Raw genomic sequence first — 25748 nt, 5'->3', positions numbered from 1 at the left:
AAAAAAAAAAAAAAAAAAAAAAAAAAAAGAACAAAGAAAAAGGCAAAAAGAAAAAAAAAAGAAAAAAGAGAAAGAAAAATTATGTATATATACATACAAAGAAAAGAACCCTAAGTCCACAATTTAGACCACAAAAAAAATCTTGTCTCCAAATTGAGAAATTTATAAAAACCATTTACACATGGTTGTTGACCTATTGAAAACCTGTATAACATTTTCAAAACAGTAACTCAGTCAATACCACTTCTCTGAAAAATGAAATTCTGTGCAAAAGAAATTGTTTAAGCTAGAAACAAGACTCCCCCCCTCCCTGTAAGGGGCCAAAAGGGCCACTGAAATAATTTAACTCTGTTAGATTTAGTGCATGTAACCAAAAGGCACACACATGTGATTAATATATTAATATATTTTCATGCAGAAACCTGTGCATGTTCACAATTATATAACAAAAACACAAATATAACGAAACATAAAGCCTAATGTTTGGCAATGTTATTCTAGCCACATTTCTTTCTAATCTATCAGTCCAGGGTTTAGAGCTCATTAACACTGCCTCTCAAAAAATATATTATATTTGAACAACTTCCAATAAAAATTAAAAAAAAAAATGTTAGCCTGAAACAGTATATTTTTTTTCAGTTCTGATACATATAGAAACTTACTGATATGTTTATTTTAAATGTCATTTCAAATTAAGATACATTTTTCCTTTTGTTAATAAACACTTTGATAGCTCCAGTGAAGTCAGCAGAAAGAAGAACTTCTGTATTATCTGTCTTCAGAATACCTTAAAAGCATAAAAAAAAAGTTTTTAGTTGATTTTAAAGGAATATAGAGCCTGCCATTATAAGTGTCACACGCTCATGACCCCACACCTTTTCCCCACGTTTTGTCTTTTTTTTTTTTTCTTCAAGATTTTAAGTAATCTCTTCACCCAACATGGGGCTCGAACTCACAACCCCAAGGATCAAGAGTCACACGCTCTATTGACTAGGCCAGCCAGGAGCCCCATGGTCTTTCTTTTCTAGCTCGCTCCTGTAGTCCTTTCACTCTCCTGTACCTCTCCTCCTCTGTGAGGCTCACTTCCCCTTACCATATCTTAGCTGGTCTTTCCCTGGCTGGGGGATTAGAGTCGCTAGGGGCTGGGTGCCTGGATTTACTGTCAGGCAGCAGAGGCTTCGAAACTGCCCCATGCTTCACTTCAGGGCAAGAGGCTAGTGTGTGATTCAGCCCCAGAAATGGAACGCTGGCAGCATGGGATCAGCTGGGTAAGTGTGTTGCTAACAGGGGTCTCTAATGAGGTTGACAGTGAGGTTCACTGTCGGGCAGACATACTGAAATTGCCATGAAATGAAGTACATACGATCGCTCTGGGAATGCTGACAGAGACTTTTTGCCTCTATGGTTTGTACTGGAGAGCTAGGTAGCTATGCTGAATGGCAAAACGCTTACCTCTTATTTGCCGTAAAAAGCATTTAACAAACAAAATTCTCCACTCTACTATGCATAGGCAAAAACCGTAGATTTATGAAGTACTGATTAATAAGGAAGAAAATAATCTAAACTTTAATTGGAAAGTTGTGCACAGAACGAGTTAAGACCAAATGGCTTCATTTAGATTTGCTAAAAACACATCCTAAGCCTGTGAACATTCCTTACCACCCTTTGGCGTATCTCAAAGTTGTCCCATGCGGCAGTAGCAGCAGCAAAGGACTTGAGATATGAGACATGAGAAAGGCTAGAGAAAAAATAATTCGTCATGTACAGATAAATGCTTTATAAGATATGACAATAATGAAGATGACTGGTCTACGCACCAGGCATTTTGCTAGACACTTTATATATTATACATTCTTTTTAGTTTTTATTACAACCTTATAAACTAGGTATTGTCACTGTTTTCTACATGAGGAAAAATGAAGTGTAAATTGCCAACTATGTCAGAAATAGAGAGGGCAATCAGATATATTTTATGATTTTATACCACGAGTTTCAGGGTTTATTCTTAGATTTTACCTCAATAGGTACAGAACGGCAAACAAAATCTGAGTACGACACATTAAAAGTTGTGCCTTTTTAGAAAGGACCCAGTGAGTTAACTGAACCTTGTTAATATGGTGCAGGTTTTTTTTTTTGTTTTTTTTTTTTAAAGTTGGCTTCATGCTCCCACAGAGCCCAATGCACGGCTTGAACTCATGAACCTGAGGTCAAGACCTGAGCTGAGATCAAGAGTAGGACACTTAAACCAACTGGGCCACCCGGGTGCCCCAATATGGTGCAGTTTTGAAAAGTTTTTTTAAAAACTTTTTCGGGGTGCCTGGGTAGTTGCTCAGTCAGTTAAGTGTCGGGACTCTTGATGTGGGCTCAGGTCATGATCTCACGGTTCAGGAGTTTGAGCCCCGTATCAGGCTCTGCGCTGACAGTGCAGAGCCTGCTTGGGATTCTCTCTCTCTGCTCCTATCCTGCCCTCTCTCAACAAATAAACATTAAAAAAAAAAAAAAAAGCCAGAAATTTCAGTGAAATGTATACAGGAGTTGTATAGAGTTTCTTTAAAAGGTATTACTGGGAGAGAAAAAAAAAGAAGAAGAAAAAACCCCAAATGCCTTAAAAGAGAATGCCAGATCTGATTCAGAGAAAAAAAAAAAAAAGACAAAAGAAAAAGAAAAAAAAATATTTTCAAACAGGCGGTTTAGTAAAGGTAATCCTGACTTGGTGTCTTTTTAAATCTTGTGACTGAAGGGAGTACTAGGCTGAAGTTGATCCCTGCTCTTACAGACAGAAGAAATACTGTATTCTGTGCAGTGCACCGTGCAGTGACACCACAAGGGAAACGACCTGAGATTAAATGAAGTAAAAATACTTGAGAACTCTGAAGTATTCAAATACTTTAAGAAGCCCCGTTTGTGCACTGTATCTTCTGTTGTGTCTGCAAAAGTCTCTAAAAGGCCTACTTGTAGGCCATAGAACAACAAAGGGATTTAATAAACTATTCTGGAACTCGTCTTAATAATACAGATTTGTTAACAACTAGTCCAAATTTAAACGGTCTCACCATACACTTAAGGACTAGCAGGGACCATTTTTATATAATTGGCACCGAATACTACTTGTTGATGGTTTCTTTTCACTTCCTAATCTGATCATTTTATATAACTGGAATTACTCCTCATTTCTCTAGGCGTATGCTGCAAATCGCAGGAAAGCAAAGGCTTGTAAATAGCTATGTATCTGAGAAGTTACAAAGCTATAAATTTGTGGCAAGTAGAAAAAGCACTGCTTTCATTTTGGTTTAATTCATTTGTTCAACACATGCTTATTAGGACCAAGTAGAAGCAGGCAAACGCTGTGCTAGGCCCCGGCAGTCCAACAATACACAGGACATAACAAGTCTCTGTTCTCAGAGAGGACAGTCTACTAGAAGAGGCAGATAATAAAGAAATTTTGTATTTGTATGCCTTGTTAGCATTTCTCCAAGGGAAACAACTGCCCGTAAAAAAATTACGAACTTTCAAAATTTTCATTTTTAATTCCCAGATAAATTTAAATGAAGTAAAACTTGCAAGCAATAGGTTACTGAAATAGTCACAAAGGGATACAACCATCACGTTGTAAATAAGAAGTATTCTTTGTACTCATGAAAACCTCATAATACCCGATGTAGGTCAATGAGACTACTGAGTGCTGGCTAGAGAAAATGTAGGACAAACAAAATAGGAGTACCTACCAGAGGGCATGGTATCCAAAACTTCGGCGTCTTCACCTTTTTCGTTCCCTTCTGACTTTTCAGATTGCACATCCAAAGACAACATCAAACTTGGGTTTGGAGCAAAGATGGCCGACGTAACAACTGCATTATGTGCTGGGGAAAAAAATTTACTTCAGATTAACTCATAAATTTGATTCTAAACATCAAGACAAAAAGTGTCATATGCAAAAAATATAATAGTGTATGTTTATGTTAATATCCTTTAAAATAAAATATCCCAAAAGTAGGGGTACCTGGGTGGCTCAGTCGGCTAAGCAGCTGACTCTTGATTTCAGATCAGGTCATGATCCCACAGTTCAAGGGATCAAGCCCTGCGTCAGACTCTGCACAGACAGTGTGGAGCCTACTTGGGATTCATTCTCTCTCTCTTCCCCCCCCCCCCCCCCGCCTCTCCCCGCTTGTGCGTGCGTGCTCTCTCTCTCTCTCAAACACTGAAAAAACAAAACAAAAGGATATTCTAAAAAAAAAAATACCTCATACAAGTGTACCTCAGAGATATTGCAGGTTTTGTTCCAGACGATTGTAATAAAGCAAATATCACAATAAAGCAAGTCAAATGATTTTTTTTGGCTTCCCAGTGCGTATAAAAAAATATGTCTACATGTACTTAGTCTATTAACATACAACAGAATTAGGTTTACAAAAACACTGTACATACCTTAATTAAAAAATACTTAATGCTAAAAAGTAGTAACCATTATCTGAGCTTTCAGTGAGTCATAATCACTCATCAGTTCACCATAGCAAATATAACAAAAGTTTGAAATATTACAAGAATGACCACAATGTGACAGAGAGACACAAAGTGAGCAAATGCTGTTGGAAAAAACCTCCCAATTTGTAAAAAACGCAGTATTGGCGAAGCACAAAAAAATGAGGTATGCCTGTACAAATTCTGAGATTCCATGACCTCCCAAATTTTAGACAAGTATAGGTTCTTCCTTAGTATGGAGAAATCAAACAAAGCCGAATACAAAGCAAAAGCGGTTATAACTGCCAAACTGTCTCTGAAACAAGGCCTACACAAATTTACTCATAGTACACCTCCACTTGAACTTTATTCGCTTAAGAAGTCACACAAAAGTAGGCATTTACTTACCTTTAATACCTTCCCAAAAGTCATTACGGTCTCTCCTGACTGAAGTAAACTTGCTGAGGTCATGGTAAGTACTCCAGATATAAACATACTTATCTTCTGAGCCACTGACAAGGTAACTAAAATCATGGCTAGATTTGGGAAAGAAAGAAAAAAACCTCAGTTTGAATTTTTTTTTTTTAAGTTTCCCTCTATGAGTGCTTCTTCCTTGAAAACACCTAAGCAAACACCTGAGAGAGCTTGTTGAAATATAGACTCCTAGTCTCACTCCAGAGGATCCGAACGTGCAGGTTTGACACGGAGGCCAGAGGCGTGAGGATTTTCGTTAAAGCTCTAGGTAACTGTGCTGCTAGCTAACCCACACTGGGAGAAACGCCCATGTGAGACAGGAAAGAGAGGAGAATGCTTTACCAGTTACATTTCCCGGTAATTACTGGGTAATTCAAGAAGAAAGGAGAACCGTGAAGAAAAGGGCTGAAAGAAAGAGGGCTGTAAGGAAGAAGAGGCAGTTCTTCCAGGAGAGTCTCCAGACCCCAAATTAAGAGTTCAAATAATACTGTCATGCAAAGGCGTAAATACAGGATACTGTACTTTAGGGTGTTAAAATGCTTTATTAGCTTCAGTACCTAAAAGGATAAAGACCATGGGTGGGTGGCAGATAAACTTCCTCTTAAAAAGCTTACATAATAAAGTACAGATGCACAAATTCCAGAGCTGGGAGTCTTCTAATCCTAGCGCTGCCACTAACCAGTGACTTTAGACCAGTTACTTAATTTTCTGAGTCTGGGTTTCTTTGACAGCAGAATAGGGGCAATTCTAACTGTATCTACTAAACAGGTGGATAAGGTAAGTACTGAATGATAATAACAAGAGACAGCAGTTGTAAAAGTGCGAAGAAACTAAACATAAGGCACAGATCAAAGAAAATATGGGAGCAGGGGAGAAATAGTCTATCTCTTTTGGGAATTTTTCATTGCCGATTTACCTGAAACTTGCTTTGATCTGGCTGCTACTGTTGACATAACCCTTATACTTCATGGACAGTGACAAATCTCTAAGATCATATAGTCTGATTCTGGAGTCATTTGAGGTTACCAGTATCTAAAAATAAATTAAAGAAAAAGTTAAAAATATCATCTTTTAATCTACGTTAAGGTATAACCAAAAACGGTATTACGTACACATATATAGCGAGAATATACCTCACAACTACAAAATGCTGTATTTCACATGAGAGAAAATATATTCTTAAGCCAAGGTAGTAAGAGTTTTCAGGAGTCTATATATAGTGTGAAGAGAGATGGTTTTGAATACTTATTACCTTATTTTCTCCGGGTAAAGGTTCAATGCCAGTAATTTTTCTTCCAACTTTGTTGCGTCCTCTGGTAGATCGGACATGTATTTGTGTGTGGTATTTCAAATGCTAAAAAGAAATCACAAATTTAAAACATGAGAATAAGAAGAAACCTCAAAGATCATCTGATCCAACTTGTAGACAGACACGGTATTATTTGCCCCAATTTATAAAGCCCAGAGAGGATACACCAAGTTTATATAAAACCACTAAGTATTCCATTATGTAATTTATACAAGATAATCATTTACCTCGGTATCATAGAAAATACATCTGCCATCATATGTCCCAATTACTGCGTATTTGCCATTCTGACAGAAATTCGCAGCTGTGATCAATTTTGTTTGACCGTCTACTTCATTCCACAAAGCCACTTTTTTGTCAGGTATGTTCCAAAGGCGGAGCTTTCCATCCAATGACCCACTCAGAAAATACCTGTCATCCTAAAAATGTGGCAAAAGAAAAAGCTTTCGTTTTACCAGATCAAGAAAAATTCATTAGTGAATCAAAACATAAAGCCTATTAGGAAATAATGTTGAAAATATGTAGATCCTGAGGCGCCTGGGTGACTCAGTCGGTTGAGTGTCTGACTTCGTCTCAGGTCATGATCTCATGGCTCCTAAGTTCAAGCCTCGCGTTGGGCTCTCCATTGCCTGCACAGAGCCTGCTTTGGACCTTCTGTCCCCCCTCTCTCTCTGCCCCTCCCCTGCTTGTGCTGTCTCTCTCTCTCAAAAATAAATAAACATTAAAAAAAATTATTAAAAAAAAATGTAGATCCCATTGAAAAAATATTATTCTTCAAGCATTATTATTATTATTTTTTTAAGATTTTTAAGATTTTTAAGTAATCTCACTCAATGTAGAGCCTGAATTCAAACCCTGAGGAGATCAAGAGGGCTCGGTTGGTTGAGGGGCACCCAGGTGGCTCATTTGGTTGAGCGTCTGACTCTTGATTTCGGCTCAGGTCACGATCTCACAGTTTGTGGGTTCGGGCCCTGCAATGGGTTCTGCGCTGACGGTGTGGAGCCTGCTTGGGATTCTCTCCCTCTCTGTCTCTCCCCTGCTCAGGCATGCTCCCTCTCTCAAAATAAATAAACTTAAAAAAAAAAAAAAAAGAGGGCTCGGTTGAGCATCCAACTCTTGATATCAGCTCAGGTCATGATCCTAGGATTGTGGGATTGGGCTCACCATGGAACCTGCTTCTATCTCTATCTCTCTCTCTCTCTCTCTCTCTCTCCCCCCCCCTGCTTTTTCTCTAAAATTAAAAAAAAAAAAAAGTCATACAGTCCACCGACTGAGACAGCCAGGCGCCCTCAAGCAAACATTATTTTATTCACTAAGAATAACAATTAGAGGGGCGCCTGGGTGGCTCAGTCGGTTAAGCGTCCAACTTCAGCTCGGGTCGTGATCTCGCGGTTCGTGAGTTGGAGCCCCACATCGGGCTCTGTGCTGCCAGCTCAGAGCCTGGAGCCTGCTTCGGATTCTGTGTCTCCCTCTCTCTCTGCCCTTCCCCTGCTCACACTCTGTCTCACTCTCTCTGTCAAAATGAATAGACATTAAAAAATTAAAAAAAAAAAAACAATTAGAAACTTCAGTATTCGCTTTGGAAATAGGACTTTCTAATTGCTTTATCATATCCTCAAACTGCTTTTCTCAAGGTATGGATGTTAATGGATAATGTGTTTAGAGTGTATATTGTGTAGGAGAATGGTTCAAGTAAGTTTGAGACATTCTGGGTTCCAGAAAGTTAAAGAGGATTCTCAGTTAACATGCGTTCTCAGTCTCCAAAGGAGGGATAAAGTATGTAGTGTTCTCCAATTTATTTAACCAGGGACTTTCCTGGTGGGGGGGGGGTGGTTGGGAGGGAGTCAGGTAGGGACTTCAAGGAGCAGGCCTGGGTAAAAACTATCCTGTAATGATACGTTTGTTCACATCCTCCTCCTCCCTCTGGGATACATGTAAATACTTGGATAGAAGAGTAATGCCGGTTAGCCCACAGAACCAGTTATTTATGTGGGAACTTTGACAGGGTGTCAGTAGGAAATCACTTCAGTATTCAAATTCTCAGTCTCAAAGCAGGGGTTCTCAACAGGGGGCACTTTGGCTCCACAGGGGACAACAAGCAATGTCTGGAGACATTTCTGACTGTCACAACTTGGGGGTGGGGGGCTACTGGCATCTACTGGGTAGAGGTTAAACATTCTGCGATGCACAGGACTTTCTTCCCTCTACAACAAAGAATTATCCAGCCCAGAATGTCAACAGTGCCGAGGGTGAGAAACCCTGCTCTAAACTAAACCAGGCCTACCACTAAACTAAACTGGTCTAATTTTTGATAACATAAGAATTAAGAGTAAAATAATTGGGATGCCAAAACAAGAAACATTCCCTTCTCTGCTCAAGGCTATTATTCTTACCCACCCCAGGGCCTGTCAAGAACAATCTACGCAGATTGGACACCTTTATGGCTATGGTAGAGTAGGCTCTGCTCAATGTCTACCAGTAGAAGAGCAGAACAAGTAAAAATACTTCATCTTGGTCTTATAATTCAGAATTTTATTTACATACATGCATATATATGTGTGTGCGCGTGTGTGTGTACATGTGTGTGTGTGCATGTGTGTGCATGTGTTATCTTCATTTTACTATTTCTTTTGTAATTCTGCTACCCTCCTTCCAGGTAACATTACATAAGAGAGTCACATTTCCTAAGAAAATGTCAACACCACACCATCCTTCCCTAGCCCCTCTTAAAAATCCTTCAGATCTGTAGATTTTTAGAATTAGGGCTTTTTAGTTTCCAAAATAGAAACCAAATAAAAGAATAGAAAAACTACTGGCTAGAGAGGAACCTTAATAAAAAGTACTACATAGATAACCATCACCACCCAATACCTCTCTCTTTCCATCCTGACACATTATAGTTAAAATAGAGGTGAGGGAAGGACTTTGCTCACAGTTGTGGACAGGAATAAAGCCATTCTTTTGTTGCACCCTTGGATGACAGGATGGGGGTGTTATTCTGAAAGAAGCCTCAAAAAGCTTGATGGTCAAAATGGATAAGGTATCAACACAGATGAAATATTTTTAATTTGCCAAAGGTCTTAACCAAAGTCTTCTAAGGGTTCAAAATTATTACTGTCTCCATATCATAAACCTGCCCAGGGAGGGAAATTATACTGAGGAAGAAAAAAAGTCCTCTCCTAATCTGGGAAAAAAGGGGAAGAAATGTGAATATAACCGAAATGTTGCATTAAAATGACAACGGGTGTTAAACATACAGAGATGAGGACATGAATAGAAATGTTGATTCACACATCCACGTAGGGGAGGGCAAGTCAGGTCAGCTCAAGGCCTCCATTTAGTTCGATCTAGCTAGTGGAGTGACACCACACAGGACTCCTCTTGTGCTTCTAGTTGCAAAGAGCAAAACGTAATTAAAGCCTTACTCATTTGGTGGTTCTATCCTACAAAAACATAAGATAGGTCAGCAATTCCATGATGAATTTTCCTCCTTTGGTTGAAATCGTACGAAATACTTCCTTTTCAGAGGAAAGATAGGGATTTTCTACACTGAAAATGAATAAGGATGGATCTCAAGATTAATAGTATTTCCAGGGGCGCCTGGGTGGCTCAGTCGGTTGAGCGTCCAACTTCAGCTCAGGTCACGGTCTCATGGTTTGTGAGTCCAAGCCCCACACTGGGCTCTGTGCTGATGGCTCAGAGCCTGGAGCCTGCTTCAGTGTCTGTGTCTCCCTCTCTCTCTGCCCCTCCCCTGCTCCTGCTCTGTGTCTCAAAAATAAATAAATGTTAAAAAAAGAAATTTAAAAATAAATTAATTAATAAGAAGATTAACAATATTTCCAGGGAGCCTGGCTGGCTCAGTCGGTAGAGTAATGTGACTCTTGATCTCAGGGTGGTGAGTTCAAGCCCCACATTGGGCGTAGAGCTTACTAAAAAAATAAAAAACAAAACAAAAAAACACACAAACCCCTCCTGCAAACACACACACACTGTATTTCCAGACATTACACAGGAATTCAGTATATCTTATAATGAATTTTGGTCTTTGCCTCTTTCAACCTTTTCCTCTTTGTCTCTTCCCACCCTACTCCTCCCACTATTCTTGCCTATATGCTTCCCTCTTATTTATTCACCTGCTGTCTCCTCTTCTTCCTCCGTCTCTAATCTCTCTCACCTTTAATAGGATACTTTAGTTCTTTATTTATACCCTGCATGTCTTATTAAAGATTTGGGATGACTTTTCATTCTTATAGTTGGACCATAACACTTCCAGTTCTTCTAATACAGATTAACAAAATATTTCCTTTCTAAACAAAATGAAACACTAAATTAAGTTGTCCTTAACTATGTGGCTGTTAATAATTTTTTTTTTCCTGTAGTCCAACTGTCCTCCAGAGAAGCCAGGTTCCCTCACCTTCCTTATAGTACAACAACAACAAAAAAAATACATAAACAATTACTTACTCTTGGATGGAAAGCTATGGCAGTGACAAAATCTATATGTTGAAAACAGCAAAGGCATTCTCTTCTGGAAATGTGCCATAACCTGACTGTTTTATCCATCGAAGAAGAAAGCAGGAAGTAATTCTATTGAGAAATTGACATTGATCATTTTATCACCCTATGAAAAAATACTACGTACACAATAATAAAAGCAAACTTTTGGCTTTATGTATCTCAATAGTTTTGTTATTGCTATATCTAGCATCAGAAAGAACAAAAAGATTACCCATTTCATTTGGAAGATCCCATTTTTTCCCAGTTAAATACCGTATTCTTTCGATTCTAAGACTTTTCTGTATTACCTGTTCTGAAATTAGAATCTTATGATCTAGGTAAAAAAAAAATCTGCTAGGCACTAAGAGAGGACTAAGGTGTATCTTACTTATTATAGTCCGCATATACGGAAACTTAGCTATGAATACAAGGCATCTATTCATTTGATTGTCACTTCAGTTCAGTTACCCTGACATTGGCGATGCTGGCAAATTTGAACTCCCCAGAATTCCCTAATTGTCACTTAAAATGCCTTCAAAAAGATTACCCTATAATGCAGCATGCAAATGAAAAATTACTGTGCACCTGTCACACCACAGGCAAGAAAATGAGAGAAGAGAAATCGTCAAACGTCTCAGAATAGATCATAGAATTTTCAAAGGTAAAAGAGGGTAGTGTAACTGCTTTAGGCATTGTGATGGCCCCATCACCCAGGAACCAAACATTTATCTATCAAATGCTTCAGCTGGCAGAAATTCTTTAACTTTTCAACATAATCTATTTAAGAAGAGAACTGTGAGTTATACTGAACGAGGAAGCCCAAATGAGACACTATTCTTTGGTATGCCTAAAGGTGCTAAACAAACCAAAGTAATGATGACATTTATTGAATACTTGCAATGTGCTAAAGACTGTTCTTAACACTATATTATGAGGTAGGTATATGATTATCCCCTTTTACAAATGAGAACACTGAGGCACAGATGCTAAATAATTTGTCGAAGACTACATAGCTCATTGGTGGCAAAACTGAGATTTAAACCTACGTAGTCTGCCCTTAGGTCCAGACTCTAACCACTACACTCTTCTGCAGAGTGGTTAAGTAGAACACATGTTTAAACAAAAAGCCACAAGATGCTTTGTCATCTACTAAAAGTAATAAGCAATCTTTAATCTCTGAATGTAAGAAGACTAAGTGCAAATACTGATTTAGATAGGTACTGCAATGATAAATAAATGCTATTTGGGGCTAGTTTTAAAAGTGTACACTTTGTGTGGTATGCCTGTTTTTAAATAGATCATGAAACGTACAATTAAAAAATTGAACTTTGAGGGGTGCCAGTTGGGTAAGCGTCTGACTATTTTGGTTCACGTCATGATCTCATGGTTCTTAAAAGTTCGAGTCCCACATCAAGCTCCATGCTGACAGTGCAGAGCCTGCTTAGGATTCTTTCTCTCTGTCTCTCTCTGCCCCTCTGCTGTTCGTGCATGTTCTCTCTCTCTCTCTCTCAAAATAAATAAATAAACTTAAAAAAAAAGCCCTGGGGCACCTGGGTGGCTCAGTCGGTAAAGTGTCCGACTTCTGCTCAGTCATGATCTCACGGTTCTTGGGTTTGAGCCCTGCATCGGGCTCTGTGCTGACAGCTCGGAGCCTGGAGCCTGCTTCAGATTGTGCCCCTCCCCTGCTCGTGCTCTGTCTCTCTCTCTCAAGAATAAATGAAATATTAAAAAAAAAATTCCCTAAATCTATGGTTTGCTCATTAAGTTGATTTTATTCGATTCTTGCAATAGTCCATTGCTTTAAGCATATGAAAGAAATATGAAAACATCCCTAAAAGTGAAGATACTAGAGACATGCTAAGACGTGTTTCACTATGCCAAGTTCTGTTCAGTAAATACTTATTGAATAAGTGAAATTAAGTAATTTTCTTGAATTTCATGATCTTCAGAAGTCAAAGAAATTAGATTCAAACCTAAGTTCTACCTATAACTAGTTTTGTGGTGTCAGATGGGTCAGAGACCCAGCCTCCTCAACTACAAAATGAAGTACCATAGGGGCACCTGGGTGGCTCAGTCAGTTAAGCGTCTGACTTCAGCTCAGGTCATGATCTCACAGTCCGTGAGTTCGAGCCCTGCGTCGGGCTCTGTGCTGATAGCTCAGAGCTTGGAGCCTGCTTCGGATTCTGTGTCTCCCTCTTTCTGCCCCTCCCTCACTCACACTCTGTCTCTCTCTCTCTCTCTCTCTTTCTCTCTCAAAAATAAACGTGAAAAAAAATTTTTTTAAGCAAAATGAAATACCATCTACCTCACAGGTTACTGTAAGAATTAACAAGGTAATTCTCATTACCTGGCACAAAGTAAGTCTTCAACACGTAGAAAACCCACTATAAATACTGATTATGCTAGATCCTGAAGAGAAACAACAGTAAAATAAAATCTGGTCCCTACTCTGGAATGTCTTACAATCCTGTTGTAAATAATACCTAGAAATATGCATGAGTAAACAGGTAAAAAAGAAAGTTAAAGAGAAGAACATCCAGACAGACAGATGAAGGCCTTAAGAACAAAAAAGTTTCCTGGAGAAGAAATTCTGCCTTATGATCCCAGAGTGACTCCTGCTGAATTTCTAGCCTGCCAGACTGCCCTACAGATTTCAACTTGGCTACACCCACAACTGAGCGATCCAATTCCCTAAAATAAATGTCCTTATGCATATATGTTCTCTTGGGTGTGTGACTCTGGAGAACCCTGACGGATAAGTGGTCAATGGAGATCTAATTTCTTCCAGTCAGCATTACACCCCATACAAAATATTGGGTTGCTTTAAGAAAATAAAAGGAGTGCAAGGTTCCCAATTATGTGCTTTGTACTTCTTATCCCAGATGAATATGATTATCAGATTAAGGACACTTTAGATTTCCATCTCTGACAACTCAGATTTCACACAGGGTTGGGAAGGAGTATAAAGACACAATCAGGGCTCAGTTTAAAACCAGACTACCAGGTGAGGTCTAAGCTTCTTCCGAGTTAGAGAAAGACATTATGACAGATGGTTTTTGAAAAGCATCCAGAACATGTAAACAAGTATGACAGGAGTAGCAATTCAGAAATGGAGTGATTCAAAGCTGGAGCTCTGAGAAAGCCTGACTCGCCTAAGGAAACCAGCAGTAACTTTGTGGTACGTGAGGTTCTCCTGACACAGTGAAAATATATGGGCAACACTGGTATCTCTAATAGTATTCCGTTTACTCCGTTGACTTTTCTCAGTTTAAGGCTTTTCAGTATTACTCCCCCCCCATTCTAAATATATTTTAGATCCTGATTACTGACAAATTTTAACACGAAGGAAGGGTAAGGTATTACGCAAAAATTCAAAACACTGTTTCATGCTTTAAACATGTTCAATAAAATTTGAAGTATCTTTAAATTTTTGCAAAACTGCTCAGATATTTGTTCCGTGGCAAAATAGGCCCTCTACTTCTGAAATAATTTTGCTCTAAGGAAAAAAGAAAACATAAAACGATGCCTTATCAAAGATTCATATATTTGCAAACTTAATGATTTAACAAATATAGCAGATTAGCCAAAGCAGTCCTGATCAGATAAATCGGACTTCACCTTTGCAGCGAAAGTCGAAAGTCGTATCCATTTTGCAGAGAATACTTTGCAAAATTACTTTGTAAAAGAAGCAAAAAATACAAGTATGTAGACAGATCCAGACAGAAACTGTTAATATAAACATTTTCTTATTTGCCTAATGTGATGTTTCTTTCTTTTTTTTTTTTTTTTGATGTTTCTCCTCTTTTAATCGATAACTTCCAGGAAGTAAATACAATCACTCGACAGTGTGACAATCGTACAGATAAAACATTTGTTTTTATCCTAAAGTCATAGTTACATAGAATTCATACACACTTCGACTAAGAATTTCTTACTTTGGACCATGAAAGATCAAGGAGATCAGCAGTGTGTCCTTTGTATTTGCAAAACGGCCGCTGCCGAAATGGTGCATTTTTATCATCAGGGTCTTCGTCGGCCCCACCGCACACCTATTTAGACACAAAGACAAATGTTAAAAGTGGAGAAACAAAGGCTTCGTACTCGTCCCACCCCATCCGTTCTCTCGGCATCCTGTATGCTGCCTGACTGAAATCTCGATCTACCGAAAACAAACTCCCCTTTACGATGAACCTCCTACTGATCGCTTATTCGCCTCCCTGTCCTAATGAAACAGGATCGTCCCTGAAGACACTGTGCTGTCACCATCTTTCCCTCCCTAACAGAGCCCCTGCCTTGTCCTTTTCTGAGCATCTGTTCCCTCAGGAGAGGTGGGAGCCAGCCCCAGGGTGTGAATCATGCTTGGTCTGAGCTAATCACGATGAGCTCATTCCCTTTCCCAGTGAAGACTGGTTTGGGCATGGGCATGTGCTACCATTTTTGTCAATTAGGCAGGAGGGCAAGTTTATTGAGGGGAGTGAGGGGGAAGATAGGGGGACGTTTCTACAAAGATGTCCTCACTCTTAAAAAGGGCCACACTAAAGGGACGCTCCTGCCTCTGAACACTGCTGTCCGTGTGACACCTGAGACTGTAGTTGCCATCTTACCACCATGAGGGGAACAGACCCAAGAAAGGCAGACCAAGAGCAAAGCAGGAGGATGGTAGAACCCTGACGACATTACTGAGCTGTGCAATTAACCAACCCTGGAACCGCCTTACCTCCAGACTTGCTTCCTCATTGTTTAAGCCATTTTCAGTTGGATTTCTGTTATTTGAAGTCAAAAGCATCCTGACAGAGGTAGGTAGAAAATAATGCCATACGTGTGTGCCACGCATTTAGTTTACAACATGCTTTTGTATTCATTACCTGAATGAATCCTAATGACTCTGTCAAGGAGGTATATTAACATTACGAAGATGAAGAAATTAAGAAAAAAACCTGAGGCTCAGAGAGGTCAGGATAACATATTAGAGGACACACAGCCACCTGTAAACAGCAGAACCAAAGCAGAAATACAACTATAAGTTCAGAGATCGCCCCTCAAATGTTGTAGAGGATGTAGCCTGAGCCAAAACATGGGGCTCTTAGCGATAAGCTGTGCGTATTTACGGAAGGGGGCGGGATGACGGGGACGGAGGAAGAGTGTGTGCAGACACGGCGTGGGATTAGAGCGGACGGGTACTCTGGGAACAGACTGTAAAGAGCCTCGGATTTGCGGCTTAAAAGTGCAAACATTCTAAGGCGATGGGGAGAGCCAGCACAGGTTTCTGAAAAGAAAAAAAATCACACGAGGTGACTGGCGCTTCAGAAAGAGGAAGCTGGGCAAGAAGGTAACAGACGGCATGGAGAAAGAGCGGAGGCAGGAAGGGCCGTCAGTAAAGTGTACCTAACACAATGAGGGCTTAAACTAGGACGGTGGCCATGAGAACGGATAAAAACTACCGCTACTGTGTGTCTAGAACTTTACGGTGTATAATAAAAACCTCCTCCTATCCTCTGTGCAGGCAGAGCAGCCGCAACCCATGCCCTGACCTTCCGCCAGGCACTCCCACTCCTGCAGGACTCCAGCCGCGCCCTCGAACTGTGCTGCCAGCCTAGCGAGGGCGCCTCGAATACAGAACACCCAACGGGCCTGCCCTCTTGCATAAAATTCAGCATTCTGCTTAAGAATCACTTCCATTTCAGGAACTTCTCCGCAGAATTCCTCTAGCAGTGATTCCAGATCTTATTCTTCTCCTCAAATGTCCCGTTTCTTCTCCTTATATTCTTTATGTCTTTCCAAATGACTTAAATAAATTCTTTGACTGTAAATACATGCCCAATAGAGACTGCTGAGAAAGCACGGGAAGTAGAGAAACTAAAACAACAATCTGCTAACATTTTGATTGCCTTCATCTTTCCGTTGTAAAAAAACATTCACTGAAATCACTGTGCACAAGATTCACTGTCTTCTTTTTATTATACCATGAGCATCCTAGGTATTTCACTCTCTGAAAACATTTACTAGCTGCATATGCATGTGCCATAATTTAATCACGCTCCGACTTGTTGGTCATTTAGACATCTCCAACTTTTTGCTAGCATAAACGGCAATTCAGTGAACATCCTGGAACATAAACCTTTACCCCGATTTTATTATTTATCTTAATACAGAAGGTATTATGGTCAAAAGGTTTAAACCTGAGACTTTAACAGCATCTTCTGTTATTTGTTTTAATAAAAGCAGGCCTATTTACTAAAGAAAATTTTAGAAATACAGAGAAGTATTAAGGAATCAAATAAAAATGACCTAAAATCCTACCACCTAGAGATGACTACTAGTAATAATTTAGCATTTTTTCCCAAAGATTTTATTTTTAAGTAATCTCTACACCTAATGTGGGGCTTGAACTCACAACCCCCAGATCAAGAGTCATATGTTCTACCGACTAAGTCAGCCACGTACCCCTATCTGGTGATTTCTTTCTGATAGGTTTTTAAAGGTAGAATTATTAATGGTAGAATCACCAAGTAAAATGTATTTTATCTATATGTATATATCTCTATAGATATCTACACCTAGAGAGAGATTTAGATCCTCTAAATCACCATATATTTATATCTCCATATAAACATATATAAAACTTTATTATGGCCATTTCAAACATACACTGAAACAGAATAATGTAATAAATGGTATAACAAACCCATACATAACATCACCTGCTTTAATGATTATCAGTATCTTACTCATGTTGTTTTAGCACTCTCCCACTTTTAAGTTTTGTTTATTTTTGCTGGAACACTTACAGCAAGACCTAAACACTGTTGTTACCAGTAAATACTCATGGGCTTTATGTATTTCCAACTAATAAGCGCTCTTTTAAATATAACTACCATGCCATTATCACACCTAAAAAATATCATTCGTATCATCTAATGTCTAATCCATATTCAAATATCCTGGTTATCTAAAAATGTCATTTTAAAGCTGGACTGCTGTGAAAACTTGTAAGCCTTTTGATATTTATTACATTGACTATATACCAGATAACTGTGTTAATTATCTGAGATAACAAAATAAGACACTTCTTACCTTCTTATAACCTAGTCTCAGTATTTAAAAGCCAGAAGGAACCTTTTACAATATATCAGATTATGTCATATTCTCTGTTCAAAGACCCTTCACCGGCTTCCATCTTTCTCAGAGTAAAAGGCACAGTCTTTGCATTGGCTTGCAAATCGACTGCCCCTGCACACCTCTTGTGACTTCATTTTTTCTCTTCTTTTAATTAAAAAATACATTTTTTAATGTCTATTTTTGAGAGAGATAGAGAGACAGAGTGTGAGCTGGGGAGGGGCAGAGAGAGAGGGAGACACAGAATCCAAAGCAGACTCCAGGCTCTGAGCTGTCAGCACAGAGTGCGATGCGGGGCTCGAACTCACCAAGCTCGAGATCATGACCTGAGCTGAAGTCAGCCGTTCAACCAACTGAGCCACCCAGGCACCCCTGTGACTTCATTTTCTACTATCTTCCCCCCTCGCTCACTAGCTCTGGCTACTCAGGCCTCAATGCTCTTGATGGGTTTTTTTGTTTTTTTTTTTTGGCTTTTTAAGTTTTTATTTTAATTCCAGTTAGTTAACATACCGTGTTATATTAGTTTCAGGTGTACAATAATTCAACAGTTCCATACATCACTTGGTGCTCATCACAACAAGTGACTCCTTTATCCCCATCACCTATTTCACCCATCCCCCATCCCCCCAACAATGCTGTTTCTGGAACACACCAGAACTCATTTGCCATTGCCTCTACCTGGAATACAAGACAGCCACATGATCACTCCCTCACTTCTTTCAGATTCTGCTCAAATGACCACCTCTGGGTGAAGCTTTGCTCACCCACCTTATTTATTCCCTGTTACCTCACTTTATCTGCTTTATTTTCATCTATGAAACTTACCACTTTCTAATAATCACAAAACTATGTATTTTGTTTCTCTGTCTCCCACCACTAAAATTTAAGCTTCACAAAAGATATTTTTGTCTCTTTTGCTCACTACTATATATCCTCGATTTCCTACAACACTGATTAATACATAGTAAGCCCTCAATAAATATTTATGGACTAAATGAAGACACAGTGACAATCAGTGGAGCATAATGGTTAACAGCATAAGTTTTTCCCAAGACAGGTCAGAGATGGGTTCTAATTCTGACGCGATATACCACCTGTGTGAAACCGGTGAGTTGCTTAACATCTCTCAGCCTTCCTCATCTGTAAAACAGGACTCTTAACAGTACCTCACAACAGTACCAGGGCTATTGTGAGGTTAAACGAGATAAGATATCAACTGCACTTAGCAAAGTACATGGCACAGAATAAGGGCTCATAAAATGTTAGCTGTTGTTACATAAATTGATGTATTATATAGTGAGTGCCTTTAAAAGAAATATGAGCAAGGTATCATGAGGACAGTGAGGGACTATATGAATAATTATGCACTGGGCAAAGCAAGAAATGCTCAAGCGAGGAGACTTGACTCTTAAACGAATTGGCCAGGCAAAGGCGAATAGTAAATATAAGCGATCAACAAAGGGTTTGACATTTTTGTTGGGGCAACAATGCACAACCGAGTGAGTTCAGAACATAAGGTTTGCGAGAGGGAAGGGTGAAAAATAACAATGACAGCTGAGGTCAGGCTGATCTCTGAAAGACTGAGCCAAGCTAAGGAATTTGGACTTAAATCTGTAGGAAAAAAAGAGAGAACTAAAAGCAGTACTTAAACCGGAAAGGAACATGATCAGATGTGTTTTATAGGAAAGTAATTCTGTTAGCAATGAGGATGAAAGACTGGAATCTGGGAGAATAACTATCACGGTCCAAGTAAGAGATAAAGGCCCAGATTATAACAGTGGAAATGAAAGGAATGGCCAGATTCCAAAGACATTTCTGAGATCAAGTGGGCGGGATTTGATGAATGAGCAAACGTTGAAGGGAGAGAAGACTAAACAGTGAACACAGTTTCTAACTCGGGGAAGATACGGGTGTTAATTAACTGACATCAAGTACACTATCAAAGGAGGGGCTATCTAGGGAAAATGATACTTAATTCTGCCTTGGACATATATTATCACCATTGATACCGGTTTTTTGCCACACAGAGCTCCTTGACAGGAACTGTCTATGGCTCCTTTATATTTTCAGTGCCTAACACACTGTAGAAAGGTAATAATTGTTGTTGACTGAACCAAAGCTAAACCAATGCATATTTTTTTTTTAATTTTTTTTTCAACGTTTATTTATTTTTGGGACATAGAGAGACAGAGCATGAACGGGGGAGGGGCAGAGAGAGAGGGAGACACAGAATCGGAAACAGGTTCCAGGCTCTGAGCCATCAGCCCAGAGCCCGACGCGGGGCTCGAACTCACGGACCGCGAGATCGTGACCTGGCTGAAGTCGGACGCTTAACCGACTGCGCCACCCAGGCGCCCCCCAATGCATATTTTTAATAAAATGCTATACATGTACAATTTCACAAAAATTACCTCTCACCCCCCCTTAATCCAAGTTTTATGTCCAAATAATCTTGAAGGAGATCCGATTGTGTAACCTCAAATATTCCCTTTGCATAAAGATTATTTTGAGCTGAAGGCAACTGAAAAGAAACAGACACAAGAAAAGGTATCTGCTCTCCCCGCTTCTACCTGAAAGCAGAGCATGAAATTCTCTTTGTGAAGGTACCTCCCCTTCACCTCTTCTTTGCCAGGAATGGGAGAATAAAGCTTACCTCTGGAGACAGTACTAAATAATCTTCATCTTCCATTAGTTTCCCTCAAGATTTTCACCTGGTCACAATTTACTATACCTAAAGCCCAACCCCTCACCTCCTTTGTGTTGTCACTTCTCCACAAACTTACTGCTTTTGTCAAAATGATGTATGAGCCCCTGGGTCTAATTGCTTCTTTAGGTATTCACTATTCTTCTATGAGGGCCTCCATATGCATGTATAATAAACTGTTTCTCCTAAGAATCTGTCTTTTGTCAGGTTATTCACGGATCCTAGCTGCAAAACCCTGGCTGCAGAACCTCAGAGAGTAGAGTGAATTTTTTCCTCCCCTACAATCTCTGAAAGATTCAAAGCAGCAGTTAAATGCTAGAACACCCATACTAATGTTCCACTAATCAAGCACACCAAACATAGATTTAACCCAAGAAAAGCACCAATTTCTAGGTAAACTGCATAGTTACAACACCTAGTGTCAAGGAGAAATTTTACAAAATCTCTAGCATAATGGAGCAAATGAGGCATGCCTTCTTCCTTTCTTCCTTACTTCAGCTGAGCTACTTTTGAAAATCAACAGGAATGGAGAGCATAAGAGGCAGAATTCTAGGCATGGCATGACCAATGAGCAGGTCCGTGACCTTGGGTGTGCTGGTCTGTATGCCCAACTGTACAATAGGTACTTTTAGGTATTCTATTTTACATGAATGCTAACGAAAATGAGGATGCAGGTGGAAAAATAAATATATCACTATCATGAGAAAAGAGGAAAGAGCACACACATTAGGAAAATAAATAAATGAATAAGCTACGCCGTGTATACTGCCCCTCACTGCAGCTAACGCTAGGTTCAAAGATAATAGCAGATACCACACTCCAAAGGCATGTGAAGTAGAGGATCCTTCTAACGGTCTCCAAATAGAATGACCAAAGTGAAGGAGCACCAATCTTTTCCTGAAGACAACAGATACAAATGCTACTCCACTACCACAGGAAAAAAGCACAGTACTCCAGGGGTCACTACTTTGGTGTCAAAGAAATACTACACTCCTTATTTAAAAGGACTGTTTTCAAACAAGATTGGGAGTTACTTAGGTCTTTTGGGGGATGGGGTGCGGTGGATGGACATAGTTAAGGAAGTCTATCAGTAGGGTTGTTGAAATAAGCATAACACAAGACGGTGCAAATAGTTCCCGTTTTTAGTGGTCGTCGATGTCTGGAAACCTTATGGGGAATTAAACTAATAAAAGCAAACCCTTTTCCCTAAAGCAAAGTGGTTAAAATTTGTACCGCTACATTAGTCAGGAAAAGCTTCATGAAGGAAGTAGGCCTTGAAGACTGGGCAAGCTTTGAATAGAAAGAAGGGAGCACCGCAGGCATCCAGATAAAGGAGGACAGGAACGAAGCACAGAAGCAGGAATCCAACACCGATTCGGGCCCACCACAGTAAGGCACCAGGTCAGGTTCCAAGGACACTAAAATCCGGGAAGTACGCTTTTTTGCCTTAAATCAGCCTAGAGTCTAACCAGTGAGACAAACTGGTAAGTAATAACAGTGTCAAAGGACCTGTAATGTTCTGTCAGAACATAATCAGGGACAATTTTGCCTGCTTGATTCAAGGAAGATAATAAGAGAAGAAGATAAGAGATTTGAACTGAATCCTTGTGTGTGTGTGTGTGTGTGTGTGTGTGTGTGTGTGTGTGAAGTGAATCCCGAAGGATGAGCCGGGCTCAGCCCCGTGAGGAAAGGGGGCAGGGAGGGCGCTGTCGGCAAAGCAGACCCCAAAGACGAAGGCACGGGAGTGACAGATACCGTAGGGTGAGGACAGACCTACGTTCGGTATGGCAAGTAGGATACATAGGCACCAGGGAATTAGAGCGGAGTTAAAAAGGTAAGATGAGGCAAGATCAGGAAGGACCTTATCCTGCAGGTGACAAGGAGCCACTGGAAGATTTTAAACCACAAAATGGCATCAGATCTATTATTTTGACAAAAAGCTGGGGACAGCAGAGAAAATGAACTGGGTACAGACCAGAAAAGCAATTAGGAGGCTACAGCAAACATTTAAATGGGTATTCAGGACCTAGATAACGTGAGTGACAACGGGGAACGAGGGGACGGATTCCATGGGCATTTGTAGGTGGAGGAAGAGTGGATAGAAATTTATAACTAATTTCATATGTGGGTAAGGAAAAAAATAAGTAATGGAGTATTTTCTGACTGAGTTAGAAAAGGAACTTATGGATGGTAATGCCATTAAAGAAGGCTCACAAAGGGCACCTGCGTGGCTCAGTTGGTTAACTGATTTTGACTCAGGTCATGATCTCACAGTTCGTGGGTTCGAGCCCCATGTTGGGCTCAGTGCTGACAGTGCAGAGCCTGCTTGGGATTCTTTCTCTCTGTCCCTCCCCTGCTTGCTCTCTCTCTCTCAAAAATAAATAAATAAACTTAAAAAAAAAAAAAAGATGAAAAACTGAAAAAAAAAAGGGCGGCTCAAAAGAGAGAGGCAGGGTTGTGGGTAGGTAATACAAATATTTCCATAAGTGACCATTCAACACCTAGCCAGTTATCCAATCCAGACAGCTGACACTCATCCTCGGCTACCATCTGCCTCCCCACCTAGTCGGTCACCTAGTGCCAGAGGTCCGACTTCTTTTTTTTTTTTTATTTTTATTTTTATTTTTATTTTTTTTAAATTTTTTTTTTTCTTTTTCAACGTTTATTTATTTTTGGGACAGAGAGAGACAGAGCATGAACGGGGGAGGGGCAGAGAGAGAGGGAGACACAGAATCGGAAACAGGCTCCAGGCTCCGAGCCATCAGCCCAGAGCCCGACGCGGGGCTCGAACTCACGGACCGCGAGATCGTGACCTGGCTGAAGTCGGATGCTCAACCGACTGCGCCACCCAGGCGCCCCAGAGGTCCGACTTCTTTCACATCTCTCAAATTCAGCTCATCTTTACGGTTTCTAGACCCACTGCTTCATAATCGAAGTACTGTTTCTCTCCTGGGTTGGTAACCTCTTAGGTGGTCTCCCTGTCTCTAGCCTGGAGCCCCGATCTAATCAATCCTTTCCAGCGCTACCAGAATGCTCTTTCTGAAACAAAAATCTGAACATTAAAAAAAAATTTTTCAGTGTTTATTTTTGAGAGACAGAGAGCAAGCGAGCGAGCATGGGGGAGGGGCAGAGAGAGGGGAGACACGGAATGTGAAGCAGGCTCCAGGTTCTGAGCTGTCGGCACAGAGCCCGATGTGGGGCTTGAACTCATGAGTTGTGAGATCTTGACCTGAGCCGAAGTCAGATACTTAACTGACCGAGCCACCCAGGTGCCGCAAAAATCTGAACATTTTAATTCAGCTCCTGATCAAAATCCTTCAAACCCCTGTTCCCCCAGCAGCCTGCAGGACAAAGTCCAAATGTCTTAACACACAAAAGGTCATGTAAAATCCTAACCCTGCCCGCCTCTCCTCCAACTCTCACACAGGCCCAGTCTGCTGTAGCTGCTTGGAATTGTGGTAGCACCGTTCACGTGCCATGCTGTTGTGGCCTCCAGGCCTTGGCACTCGCTATTCGCTCTGATGAACCCCTTCCTTCCTTCTCTCACACAGTTAACTCCTGGCTCACTCACAAAGCCTCCAGAAAGCTTTTCCTCACGCGCTGATTCATAAGGATACCTCCTATACTTGTGTGGTACCCTCTGAAGAGTATTCCCATCCAATACTAGAACTGTGGGTATATACTATTTCACTAGTCACCATAGCCCTTGAGGCCAAAGACTAGGTCTCACTGGATTTGCAGAATCTAGCAGTATCTGGCACACGTAACAAGCAGTCAAAGAACATTTGTTGAGGGACTTCAGTTTGAGACCTATTCATTGATGTGCGTGGTGAATATGCTGATGGAGAGATTCTCTATATATTGTGGGTTTTTTTTAATCTTTATTTTTGAGAGAGAGAGAGACAAGAGTGCGAGCAGGGGAGGAACAGAGAGAGAGGGAGACACAGAATCCCAAGCAGGCTCCAGGCTCTGAGCTGTCAGCACAGAGCCTGATGCAGGGCTTGAACTCACAACGTGAGATCATGACCTGAGCCGAAGTCGGACGCTTAACCGACTGAGCCACCCAGGCACCCCAAGATTCTCTATATATTGTTATGTGAAAAGGGCAGCATGCCCAATAAGATCTCATCCTTGTTTAAAAACCATACAGCTATGAAAAGGAAACAGGAATTATGAAGGTAAAGCCAGTTCAGGACTGGAGGCAATGAATGAATATGTCAAATGAGGATGGCCAAGGACACAACCCTGAGAAACAGCAACATTTAAGTGGGAGGAAGAGGAAGAGACAGCATGTATATAGGAAGAGAATGAGGGAAAACAGAACCATAGAAAGCTGAGAAGAGTAAGTTTAGAGTGGGGAATAGTGTCAAACACTACAGAGTCAATGAGACCCCAGGAAAATACTGCTGAGCAGGTGGACATTTTAGGTTCTTTGTTTGTATCATTCCTGTGTAGATCAATACACACGAAGCACAGGGAAGAGCTCAGAATAATAATCCTTCCATTCTGCTTTTTAGGTTTAAAATTGGTTATATTTGACCTTCCAGCTCTGAGACCAAATGAAAATCAAGATATTTTAAAGTACCTGAAAGTGTGATAAAGCATTTATTAAACCAAAAAGGTAGAAAAATCTAAATAGTTTAGTATCTTTTTTTCTTTCCTTAATCACCCCTTACTCAGTATCCATTATTTTTTTAAATTCTAACATGGATTTGAGGGGAGGGGATTTTGTTTTATTTAAGTTAACATTGGTAGTTTGGTAGCTTGAGTAGTATCATTCACTGTATGACAACTTTTAAATATCACAAATTTTCATTTACTAATTCTAATAGAAAAAACTTTTGTTTCTAACATATCTTAATTTTAAATTAAGTGCTTTCATAAACTACAATTTCTAATAGACGATAAGGTACTTCATGGGAAACAAATCAAATTATATTAGTAACTATTAAATGAAGAACATACCCCTGTATCTGTATCAGACTTTGATGAATTCAGACTTTCCTGAGAAGGTGATGGAGACACACGTCCTAAAAACAACATAATTATAAAAAGGCATATGTATACACACACACACACACACACACACACACACAACATCAATCAGAAATAATGACATAGTAACACCTAATTAATAGTTGTAGAATGTAACATTCTGAAAAAACACATTTTTAAAAAATAGGCTCCATG

At 40.0% G+C, this 25748-nt stretch overlaps 1 protein-coding gene across 1 annotated transcript in view; it reads right to left on the bottom strand.

Annotated features, from left to right (window-relative positions):
• Nucleotides 1–386: 386 nt before the first annotated feature.
• Nucleotides 387–25748, bottom strand: part of WDR44 (WD repeat domain 44) — a 79505-nt gene continuing 54143 nt past the window's right edge. The window contains exons 12-20 of the mRNA XM_047081859.1: nucleotides 25524–25588; nucleotides 14674–14787; nucleotides 10706–10828; nucleotides 6469–6660; nucleotides 6185–6286; nucleotides 5849–5964; nucleotides 4867–4994; nucleotides 3726–3860; nucleotides 387–787 (exon numbers count right to left, since the gene is read on the bottom strand). Coding sequence (XP_046937815.1) covers nucleotides 693–787; nucleotides 3726–3860; nucleotides 4867–4994; nucleotides 5849–5964; nucleotides 6185–6286; nucleotides 6469–6660; nucleotides 10706–10828; nucleotides 14674–14787; nucleotides 25524–25588 — 1070 coding nt within the window. The 3' untranslated portion in view covers nucleotides 387–692. The remainder of the gene's footprint in view (nucleotides 788–3725; nucleotides 3861–4866; nucleotides 4995–5848; nucleotides 5965–6184; nucleotides 6287–6468; nucleotides 6661–10705; nucleotides 10829–14673; nucleotides 14788–25523; nucleotides 25589–25748) is intronic.

The sequence above is a fragment of the Lynx rufus genome, unplaced genomic scaffold (assembly GCF_022079265.1).
Source record: "Lynx rufus isolate CCGP_SWC_20201006 ecotype Redwood Valley unplaced genomic scaffold, mLynRuf1.p SCAF_19, whole genome shotgun sequence".
Classification (NCBI taxonomy): Eukaryota; Metazoa; Chordata; class Mammalia; order Carnivora; family Felidae; genus Lynx; species Lynx rufus.
This window is presented reverse-complemented; position numbering and strand designations above follow the sequence as displayed.